The 11,720-nt window shown below is 41.5% G+C and overlaps 3 protein-coding genes across 4 annotated transcripts; 1 reads left to right on the top strand and 2 right to left on the bottom strand.

Moving 5' to 3' along the window:
* The first annotated feature begins 2,746 nt into the window (after window positions 1–2,746).
* On the top strand, window positions 2,747–4,919 carry LOC131264380 (cytokine receptor-like). The gene is made up of 4 exons (XM_058266683.1): window positions 2,747–2,792; window positions 2,875–3,032; window positions 3,125–4,032; window positions 4,139–4,919. The coding sequence occupies exons 1-4, from the start codon at window positions 2,747–2,749 to the stop codon at window positions 4,917–4,919; spliced, it is 1,893 nt and encodes a 630-aa protein (XP_058122666.1).
* A 774-nt stretch (window positions 4,920–5,693) lies between these two features.
* On the bottom strand, window positions 5,694–7,409 carry LOC131263833 (uncharacterized). Of its 2 annotated transcripts, none has more exons than XM_058266094.1 (3): window positions 7,077–7,409; window positions 6,907–7,004; window positions 5,694–6,827 (listed from the first exon to the last, which is right to left on the bottom strand). In XM_058266094.1, the coding sequence occupies exons 2-3, from the start codon at window positions 6,968–6,970 to the stop codon at window positions 6,679–6,681; spliced, it is 213 nt and encodes a 70-aa protein (XP_058122077.1). In that variant the 5' UTR covers window positions 6,971–7,004; window positions 7,077–7,409; the 3' UTR covers window positions 5,694–6,678. The 2 variants fall into 2 exon arrangements, with proteins under 2 accessions (XP_058122077.1, XP_058122078.1); XM_058266095.1 differs by having other exon boundaries at window positions 6,907–7,008; window positions 7,087–7,409.
* Window positions 7,410–10,112: 2,703 nt separating this feature from the next.
* LOC131263613 (polyhomeotic-like protein 3) lies at window positions 10,113–11,570 on the bottom strand. Its single transcript, XM_058265843.1, has 3 exons — window positions 11,152–11,570; window positions 10,378–11,067; window positions 10,113–10,317 (listed from the first exon to the last, which is right to left on the bottom strand). The coding sequence occupies exons 1-3, from the start codon at window positions 11,230–11,232 to the stop codon at window positions 10,162–10,164; spliced, it is 927 nt and encodes a 308-aa protein (XP_058121826.1). The 5' UTR covers window positions 11,233–11,570; the 3' UTR covers window positions 10,113–10,161.
* Between the last annotated feature and the right edge of the window lie 150 nt (window positions 11,571–11,720).

The following is an 11,720-nucleotide window of genomic DNA, read 5'->3' as shown; positions in this document are numbered from 1 at the left end:
CGTATTACCCCAGCCACCCCTATTTACTCAGACGATTAAAATTAAAATTTCAAAGAAATTTAAACAACATTTTGCTAAATATTTTACATATGATGATTTTGGCAGCTTATTGATCTTTGATTGATTTTTATTTTGCTCAGTTTTTTTTATATTAAATATTAACAATAGAATCGCTACCGTGAAAATCACTTTGACTTTCGATCTCTTTATACATATCATTGGTATTGCGAGTTATGTTAAAGTAACATGTTCGCACATGATTATGAATGATGAATTGATGATCTCAACACCAAGTACAAAAATTAAATAAACAATTATGTACCCTCCGCACTATCAGATTGATTGTTAGTAGTAGTAAATATTGCTGAAACGTGCAGTTCTAAACTCAGTAGCGGGCTGACTCTCGTTTGTTTTGATACAAAGAATTTATTAATCAATTCAGAGAAAAAATATAACTGACGATAGTTTTCTATCACTGATTTTCCTTGTGATAAGAACTTACCCTACCAACATCAGCTTCCGTTTGAGATAGGATTTCGATGGGAAAGAGCGAGATGGTGATAGCCTTGCCTCTTTTACACCAACGCAGAAAGAACGCCAGGCATTTCTCCCTACCGCGCCCATCTACTGCAGCGACAGCCGATCCGAACTGAAAAATCGACAATTTTCTAAAGAAACCGAATGAACGTATATATATATAAACGGACTAGAGCTGTAACGCGACTAGTGTCGTGAACAAAGCATTGCGTTATAACACCCTGTGCTGCTGATCTCCAATTGGGGAAGCCGATCATCCGTAAGTCCGCCTCGATCTGGTTAAACCACCGTACTTGTTGCGCTCCTCTCCTCCGCGTGCTTGTTGGGTCCCTTTCGATAACCTCCCTGGCTGGGTAGCTAACAGGATTCCAATCGGGGGATCACCTAGCAGCTCGTCATTCCATCTTTTTCTCCAAGCGCCTTCTGCGTCCCAAACTCCCCCGAACCTTGCGATCAAAACCACCGGGAGACTCGACCTTGGGTAGACTATAGAAGGTACGATTTCCATAGAAGATGCGCCTCCGAATTTCCAAGGCCGCGTCAGACTCACAGTTACATGTGAGATCCGAGGTGTACGAAGTAACCCACGTCCTCCAGGGTGTCTTCGTCACACACCGTAAGGTATTTGGGTTATTATCCCTGGACCGTATTCCCTGCATGTACTTTGTCTTTGACGTGTTGCAATCTTGTCAACATCGTCTGCGTAGCCCAGGAGTGGAATGAAGCGCCAGAAGATGGTATGTCTCGTGTCGATGACTTCTCGCCTTATCACACCTTCCAAAGCCACATTCACAAGGAAACATGAAAGACCTTGCCTCAGTCTTCTGTGAGAAATGAATAGAGAGGATGCGACCCCCTTACGGAGTACATCGCATTGCTCATAGTCGCCCTACAGACTTATCAGTTTGTCCGGAAACTCAAACTCCTTCCTCAGCATCCACAGCTGATGCAGGCTCATGCTATCGTAGGTCGTCTTCAAGTCAGCGAAGATGTGAGGTGTCCTGGAAACCAGTTTGATACTCCTACAAAGTTTTTGATCAGGGGGAGCAACCGTTGTTGCAAAAGATGGAAGAAGATTTTGTAGCTGGCATTTGGTATGGTAATGCCACAGTAGTTCTCGCAGTTCAGCGTGACACCTTTCTTGAAAACTGGTACAACGACAGCAGTCCTGGGGCAGTTCTTCCTTCTCCCAAATCATCGATAGCTTTGGCCGCATGTAAACACCGAGCAGATAGTGGACAGAACTCCCATTAGGCTGCCGATAACTGCGAATGTTTATGAAGTCGGAGAAAAAGTGGCCTTCAATAAGCACGTGGCCGATTTGGTTGCAGGTATGTAGGTCCGGTAATCTCCAGGTAGCCTTGTGGATGTCTTTGAGAGGAAAGGATGTGCTTCCGACCACCATTCCGTGAGATGTTGCTAAGTTAATGCAGCGAAGGCCATTGTTATTAGAGCAAGTATGCAGGCTGTCAGTCGCGATGGTTGCTTTAAAACACTCTTCCATGTCAACCTGCGCATTAATATCTCCAATGACAAGCTTCATGTCACGCCTCGTGTAGCTATCATATGCCTTCTCCAGCAGCGCATAAAAGGCATCCTTCTCATTATCGTGCCTTCCTTCATCAAGGAAGTGTACATTGATGAGCGCGTAGTTGAATACGACCCAAGCTCCCACCAGGGTTGGTTACCTGATCTTCACAAACGTTACTCGTGTACCGGTTGTGGTATCACTACGAGGTCGCGTAGGAGTTGTTTGGGGGTGAATGATCACTATCAAAGACCGGTATATGGGGCCTCAAGTTGCACCAGGTCCCAAACCATTTACCAACCAATGAACAGCTTGGTTTAAATCACGGATTTTCCACATGTCGTAATGGCAAGTGTTTCTATAAGTCCCGTAGAAAAGTTCATAGACGGAAGTGCGATTGCATGAGGTTTTCGCAGAAGTTGAAATGATGGTCAAATGTTCATATTGTTTCAGAACAACCAGGAAGTAATGTGTGAAATTCTGCTCTGCTTTCTACCCCCTTATCATAGAGCAAATAGTTCTCATGTTAACTAAACTATCAACAAATAGACAAAACATCGTTTGGGCAAAAGAAAAGCAGTGTTAATATATGCACAAGCAAACCATTGATCGAAAATCAATCTTGTACCATCGATTTTTTTTTAGCATTTCAAAATGATGCCCCGACTAGTTTTTCTTGCTATGCTGTGTTCGCTATACTGCGTTAGCGAAGTTTCTGCACAGGGATGTAAGTATTTTAATTACAGGCCTTCCCTCATTCAAGACAATTTGTTATTTCTCCTATCTGTACTCCCATCTCATTACATCAGGGATTTTCCCACAAAAGGCAGTTTACCTCGAGGTGAACGACACAATTCGATTACAATGCACTCTCAATATGCATTCCCTCAAAGCACGAGGATTGAACAGCAGTTATCTAATTTTTTATAACCAATCGGACAACCCGGTTCCACGGGAACAAGTGAAGGTAAGTAGTTAACCCTGCGCGAACATTTGTTAGACAAATCCGCACAAAATATTTAAAATTTATTTACGGTACTTGTCTCCAAACCGTTGCAGATCATAAACTCCACTACCATTGAATTTACGGTGGATCACGCGCAACCAAGCGCCAATGCGTACACTTGCAAGCTGAATGACACCTGGGGCATCGCGATCCGAACCGTCTACGTCGGGCACAAACCACAGGAAGTGAAGGACTTCAAGTGTCGCGCACCGCGCTGGAAGGACAAAATGGTGTGCATGTTCACGCCCGAAGTAAATCCGGTGACGGTGAATTATACTCTGCAGTTTGATTTTCATCCCACAACACAAAGCTTAACTTGCATGCTGAAGCACAAAAGAAAGACGAATATGAAGAAATGTGTGATCGAAAAGGGCTACAGGCTCGAGGACGAGTACTACTATTTTACTCTGACCGCGAAGAACGAACTGGGTGCGCTGAGTCAAAGCTTCGTGATCAACCATTTCGATGTGGTTATTCCATACATAGAGGAAAATTGCAACGTGGATGCTATCTCTTCGGACAGTGCCGTTTTGAAATGGAAGAAGTGGTACAAATACGCTTTTTTGAACCGGGATTTCATCAGCGAGGTAAAGTTACTTTCCATCTATGATGACAACGTTTGGCAGAATGTGAACAATGAAGGCTTGGAACTTCACAACATGGAATATGTGTTGCCGCTGCGCGACCTAAAGTACGCAGCAACCCGCTACGATGTGCGAATTCGGATGCGCACAAACTCATCCGAGCAGGGAGACGATATGTGGTCTAATTACACGAGCTGTCTGTTCACCACGTTGCCCCGGAGGCCGGACATGCCGCCTAATGTGGCCGTGGGCAGTTTTGAACACTCCAATGAAAAACGCCTGTTTGTGTATTGGCGAGAGTTAGACAAATGGCAGTATAACGCGGCCAGCGGATTCTACTACGAGGTGCAAATGCATCGTCAGGACGGTACAATTAAGTAAGTTTACTGTTATGTTGCCTTCAGAGTTTGTGTGTTAGTAATTAGTAAAAATATGAGATTTCATTTCTTGATTTTAAACATAAATCTTTAATATCTCTCCTAGAACATGGAACGAAACCATTGGTATGATCGCCGAAGAACTGTCACCCGATATGGACTATTCCTTCCGCATTCGAAGCGCCAATACAGAAGGCACGTCAGAAAATAGCAGTGTCGTGTTTGTGCCGAGCCAACGCCATCGTCTCGCCAAACCGACAATTGAGAAGCTGCTATCCGATTCTGGCGAATTCACTCTCTCGTGGAAGCCACCTTCACGGGACGCATCGTCCATCACTAGCTACACTGTGTTCTGGTGCAAAACGAACAGTAACTCCCCGAACGATTGCAAGGGATCGATCAACTTTACTACCGTGCCCTCGAATCAGACGACCTTCGTTTTGTGCAACGGCGGTGTGGCGTTGAACTTTGCCGTTTCAGCCAATGCCGACCAACACTCGTCCGGCATGATCTGGGCCGCCTGTACGGCAACGCACAAGACCGACATCGGTAAGCTGAAACCGATCTTGATAACAGAAACAGCTTCGTCTTCGATACATCTGCAGTGGAACACGGAGTGCGGTGATGTCGTGCACACAGGATACATGATCTTCTACTGTAATATCAATGAGCCACGCATGCAAGACTGCAAGGAGCCAGAGCTGTCGATAAACGTGACCAACAAAAATCAGCATTCTTATTTGTTAGAAAATTTGAAATCATACGCAACGTACAAAATCGAAATTGCTATGTACTCGGAAACACACATCGGCCCAAGGAGTGAACCAGCCTTCAGTACTACCAGAGAATCGGGTGAGTTGCAGAAGTTTGTAGCAAAACCGCAATAGCAAAAATTATAACTGCACGAGCTGTTTGTTCACCACGTTGCACAGAAGTTCAGAGTACAGTCTTTTGGTTTTACATTTGAGGAAACCAATTCTCAAAAAATGCTGCTACATGAAAAAGAATAGTTTGATTAGAAATTTCCAGAATATTACTAATTTTAAAGCACAATAGCAAGAGATATCGCCCGTGAAAGTTGCGCAAAGTTGAAAAAATCACGTTTTCTTTCAAATATTCACCTCGTTTTGCATATTTAATTTAGATTATTTATAAAATATTTTCTCACACTTGTTGTACGTTGTTGAAAAGGAAAATTTGTTGGCTATCTTATTTTAAGGGCATACATATAAAACCTTAAGAAGATATGCTGAAAAAATTAGCGGCGATTATTTACGATTCTGGGAGTTATAGGCATTTAACGTTGTAGATATTTAAATCTTCCACCTCAACACAGTGTTACAGTGTTAATACAAAGCATTACTGTGTTTTATGGAATGTTGTACGGGTGCAGAATTGACACAGAAAGTTAAATGATAAACAAAATTGTCAATATAATAATAAGGTTGTCTGGAATAAAATTCTTGCTAAAATCATAGTTAAATTGACGGTACCTGCAGGCTTGGTGTTTGAACAAAGGTGTGGCTAGTAGCAACATTGGATCCAGATTGTAAAAATAGAATTCGCATATGTATATGGAATGTTTCGAAGTTGGCAAAAAACAAGCTTACAAATTTATTCTTTGTGTCCATTTGTTTATATTTATTCTCTTTTGTGTTCTTAACAATAATTGGATTTTAGCATTATTAAAACGACAAATTTCGGGTTCAATTTATGATTTAATGGAAGTATGAGGGGGGTACTTACTCAGAAAGTTAAAATTAAGATTTCAAGTCAATATAGTGCGTCTACTAGCATTTAGAGATCTTACTAATGTTCCAACCGTGCTGAGATACGGGTACGTTTCCATTGCATAATTTAGGATTGTTCATCATGCCAATAGGGATGCGTTTCAACATGGTTTATGGACGAGAGAGACTGGACAGAAAGACAGTTTTTGAATACAAAAAGGTGGGGGTGGGATACACCTGTTAACAATGGTTACAGATTTTGGCTCAGAGCAAATACATTGTATTTTTCCATGCTTTTCCTTGTCTGTTCCTGCTATGCTATAACATTCTACATTCAAACTCAACCGTTTGAATTTGCTTGAATTATCTGCTGCTAGTTTCCTTCACTTCACGTTAAAATTGCATATAAATATCCATATGTAACAATACAGTTCAAATTTGTGTTTTTACACCACCAACTACATTTGGGCAAGTTGTTTTTCAGACTGCAATAATTTATAACGAAAGTTGTCACAATTTGAGCTTAGATTAACTGAATATATCGTATCCTTGGGGTCGCTGATATAATGATACATCATATATAAATTTATATATGTATATATATAAATATATATATATAGCTTTTAAAAAGTATTTGGTATTAGCTTTTGTCTGATTTAATTATTCCTCTCGGGTTTATTCTAGGCTACATTTCGTTTAAGTTCATCTCCTTACATTAATCCTTGATTTTTTTAGTGCATCCTTCAAGAGGCATTATTTTATTTATCTTGGTCCTTTAGTGGTGGTAGAGAATTGCTATTTGTGCATTTTATTTTTAAATGCTTACTATCTTTTGGCCGTATTTGGGGCATGAAGAGCTTGCTTTTTACCCTGATGCGCGGATCATAATGGCGTGATTCGCATGTTTAACTTCTTTTCACGCCTGTATGTACCGTTGCCGCCGTTTTTGACATTTTTCATATGCCAGGTAAATCAGCGCCAGTGTGATTAGTATTGCGATGGTCACAGCCATCCCAATACTAATCCATATTATTTCTTCATTTATTCCTCCATGATAGGATCGGCCTGAAAAATTTAGTAGAAGCAAATTTAGTTACAGATGGATATCTACCTTTCTGTGAATTAAGCTTATATGACCACTAACCTCCGGTCCTATAGTTGGAAGAATAACCAATGTTTCCAGTGCCTGCAACTCTTCCGACTGCCATTTTGATTGTTTACTTTTGAAGCAAGTTCCCTTCTCTAGCTGCAACAGAACGGTCAGGATCAGTTCGATATTTGCGCCAAACTTTGCAGTAAACGAATGCGATAAACTTGCCAGTACGTGGTTCTATGCGTAGAGGGAAAAGAGGAGCATGCAAACTTGCAATATTGTTCACTGATTCGAGCGGAGATGTTTGCAGATAGAAGTCACGGCACTACTAAACACTGCTGACTTGGAAATATCCACTATTTAATTAGCTAATGTCCCAGGATCGGACACGAGATTTAAGAACTCCGCAATAACATACTTGCACATTTTATGAAATCACACCTTCGTTCAACTGCTAAGGATAATTTCGTATTACATTCAATAGCTGCAGAAGCAGAAAGAAATGAGAACCTTACAGGATATTCTCGTACAGTGTATGTGACAATCTTATCGTCCTGCTGGTCGTGGTTTAACTGATTTTTTTTCTTCAAAGGGTTTACTATCGTTGCCAAGTGTAGAGACGTTCCTGCGCAGAAAGCATGTAGCGTGGGAATGAAATTGGTAATAAAATATGAACGTTAGCAGAGAGCAGCATGGGGAGATGAAATGTTTCAAGAGACCATATATTTTCTAATGGAATGGTTAATATTTCTGGATAATATTATTCATAAGACAATATTGTCAAGTTTTAATGTGAATAAAACATAGTTACTTTCTTGCACTCGTAATTTTAGCAACGTCCATTACGGCGCAGCATCCAACTTCCATGCTTTTTTCTGAACATGTGGATTCATGGAGTCTATCGCCCGAGTCGAACACGATACAATTCGAATCGAATGAATTGAAAACATTGATGCTTCCCGGTTGGTTCATGAATGAACGCCATGCATTGCTGCTGTCATTTTCGTTTTCGTTTGTGAACCTGAAATAAAAACCCAAGGAGAACCTTGCTGCACTTTCCTACAAAAGGTATACATGCCTACCAAAAAGAACCTTGCTAAGTGTATTTTTGGTAGGCTTTTTTGACATTTACACCTCATAACCTACCAAAGCGTATTCGGCACAATCGTCAAACGAAACGTCATGAGACTTCGATTGCCAAAATTTGTTTTCTTTTTAATGAAATCGAAGCAACTTGCTCGGAAGCGCGAGTTAATAATAACGCTTTCGCGGGTTTGGGTGTCTGAATCGGAGTGAAGTTTATAGACAAGTGTTTAAACAACATCATGGAACATGGTAGGAAAAGGGCAGGAAAGATAACAGGAAGAGACGATGACCCTTAGAGACAGGCGCCGAAACTGCAACACAGCGTTAATAGTTGGTCGGTGGCGGTTGGACATCGTGGCGATCATCGGTTGTTACCGGGTGTAACATAGCATCGGTGGCCAGTGTCCGATAGCAGCGCTTGGATCGACCGACTCGGGGTGATTAATCGGGGCCGGGTTAACTCGCACCAGACAGTAAGTACGTGTGTAAGAACCCACAGCAGAGTTCTTACTGATAATGATTTGTCCGCGCCTTTCATCAAGAAATCTCCATTCTTTTCAAGGAGCGGCTTCAAGTGAACATCAACGCGTTCTACGTGTTTTCACTGACCATGACAGAGTGGTGCTGCACATCATTCATCGAAGGAGCCTGCTACGATCCGTGGTCGCTGTTTGCCAGCACGAACCAGAGGAGGGGTCGGACCATTTCTGGATGTTTCGCCTGATTGCCTTCCGAACCGGACGATAATATATTATTATTATCGATATATCAAAACAATAAAACAAACAAAAATATTTTCCTGCAAGAAAATAATTATTTTGGGAAAGAAAAGATATCCTGAACCCAGCTAATATAATCTACTACGAATGAGTATACGTTTTTTCCCACGTATAGTCAGAAATAGATATTATAAACGCACTGTCACGTCAAAAGCGTTCTCTTTTGAGGCGTCCCGCAAGTATAAAGAGAATTGTTTTACACTTCTTTTCAGAAGTCAGTTTACGCTTAGATTGCATAGGAAATCTGCTGCAAAAGAAGGGGTAAAAGAATTCTGAAAAGAAGAGCGGGCAGTTCTGAAGAGAATTCTTTTACCCCAAAATAACGCCAAAATTTTTCGTTGGGAATGCTTGGAGATTGATCATGAAAAAAACATGATGTATCTATTTTAGTGAAACCCTCGGAGTGTCACGGACTTTTGAATTTATGGAACTCGAGGATCTCTGAATTTTTCAGGCTCTCTTGTCTGTGTGTAGTATGCCAATGCCATCTTACGTACAGAGCAATAACTGTCTAAAAATGTTGTGTCTTATGATACACTTAAAAAGTACTCTATTATCTATAAATTAACGTTTAGACAAGTACACTTTAAAATGGTTTGCGCGTGAAGGATGGACGAATACGGTACGGACGAGGCAGCGATGTCGCGCGAATCGCGCAAGGTTTTTTTTTATATGAAGTTCAGCTCCTGTCAGGCGACGTCGCGCTGTAGTGTGGACCCCGAGTGACAGCAGCTGAACTCCATATAAAAAAACCTTGCGCGATGTCGCGCGAATCGCGCTAGATTTTTTTTGCATGGAGTTCAGCGCCTGTCAGCGCAGTCTAGAAAGCGTGTTACAATTGAGTGTGCAACGACCGTAGTAAAAGTAAGCAACAATAACTGGACTGTCATAAATTTCTTTGGTTTTTCTTTTGACGTTTTGTCAAAATGTTCTAAACGGGGTGATCAGACAAATGATCATGGTAAACCACATGAATCTCTAATAACAAGTTCATTTCATTTGGTTCACTCAATCGACAGAATTTGATTTGGTTACCTGGGACATTTGCCGTACGCACCGCAACCATCTTTGTGCATGTCAGCATGATGCGCTACGGTTGAGAATACATATAAACAATTTCCATATTGTAGGAAATTCTTAATTTCCTGGATAATTTTAATGCAGTACTCGTCGCTTTACTCTAGCATCCATTTATTTCTATATTTATTATATGAAGCGATGGCAAGTTAAATATACTTTCTTTCCTGAAAGCGGTATTTACAAGCATCACTTACCTTAACGACGCCGTTCACGCTGTCCCTTTTAGCAATTTTAGTACGCATACGCATTACTATTTGCAGTTTTAGAAATTCAAGGGAAAATACTGCCCTAAAAGGTAATGTAAACAAAATGTTATTTGTTAAAATAAAATATAAAATGTAATGATCTTTTATTTTTATATTCATATCCAAGTCAAGCGAACATCAACGATTTCACGATCTCCATTTTGTAGGGCTACTATCCGCTGATACAGTTCCATAGCGGGCCCCAATTTAAGACCGAATCTTGAAAGTACGTCTCCTTTTTGCATGAGAAGCAACGATGGGCCATCGATTTCCTGTGGGGTTTTAGAGTGTAATGAGTAAGCATTCACAAAAACCGAACAAGGTTTAGGTACCTGTTCCTGAAATAAATCTCCCCAGTCTTGACAGTGTCGACTAAAATAACGGCAAACATCGTCGCACGACCAGAAACGAATTTCCTTTTCTTCCTTAGCAATGGTTCGATCAGATTTTTCCTGCTTACAAACGATCCTTTCGCTTGAACGCCGATAGTCGTCCACTCGCTCTGAGTCTGGTTCTTCCTCTTTAATTTTTGCGGACAAACATTCGTTTTCTGGTGCGTCATCGTTTCCATGTCCACTCAGTTCTGTTTCACTAAAACCGGCAAAATCCTGCTGTTGTTTGGTGTCTTCCTCTTCGAACCCTCGGTCACTGCTGGTCGGCTGCATAGAGCTTTGTTCTTGATGCTTGTCGTGGGATTTGTTCGGGTTTTCCGCTTCCTTGTCCCACAAGCATCCGGGACAAGTCCATGGAGCAATAGCCGTTTTGCGCGGCATCCGGCCAGGGCCGTTTTTCCCGCATACCATACAAAAGCGATATGATCCACTCGGTGTCGCTCCTTGATGCCCTCCAGGAGATGTGGACACGTTGTTGCTTCCTCCATCAGTTGACGAGGACGACGAAGGTGTCGCTGTTCGGTTCGGTTCGGACTTTGGGGTCGTTACAGCTGGAAAATCATTTTCACTCCTCCGATTTCGTTTCCGTGGCACATGATGGTCGGACGGATCGAACACGATTTTAGCTTTCTGGGTGTTGCCATAGAAACGAAAAGTGATAAGGTAAGTTATAAAAAAATTAGCCCACATATTACGTTAATGTATTATTTTTACCTTTGTGCGAGATCCAACGCGGGCAGTGATGCGATCGCTACTACCATCCTGATCGATCGGATTCTGCGTCGATTTTCCCATGGTAAACTGTTGACGATATTTTTTTTACCTATTTCACGCGTTCAAGTTGCCACACGATAAAATATTCGATACGACGCGATACGATTCAACGTGCACCTACGTCACGTTTACTCAATTACGACCCAACAAAACAAACAACAAAATTCCTGCTATCACAAAAACTGTCCAGTTCTAGCAACACTTTACAAGCCCACCGAGAAACCCACAGAAAAGATTTGTTTGTAATCGATGCTTTGCGAGCAATATTCCAATTTCAAATGAATGAACGCACTTTGACAGCTTGCAGCAATACCAAGATCTTCTCGAGTAAAACTTTTCTTTATTGTTTGCCTCTGTCCTTTCCCAGTGGCCGAGGTAAACTGAGTGACAGTTGTTGGACGAAGAAATTGAACACTGGCGAGGAGAAGCCTGTTCTGGCATTCTGGCCTCGCTTGATCCATACTGCAAATCATAAATAACTTACGATCTCAACAAGGCCAGCTTCTTAC

Source organism: Anopheles coustani, chromosome 2 (genome assembly GCF_943734705.1).
Source record: "Anopheles coustani chromosome 2, idAnoCousDA_361_x.2, whole genome shotgun sequence".
Taxonomy (NCBI): Eukaryota; Metazoa; Arthropoda; class Insecta; order Diptera; family Culicidae; genus Anopheles; species Anopheles coustani.
The sequence above is the reverse complement of the archived record's forward strand: the minus strand, read 5'-3'. Positions and strand labels throughout refer to the sequence as shown.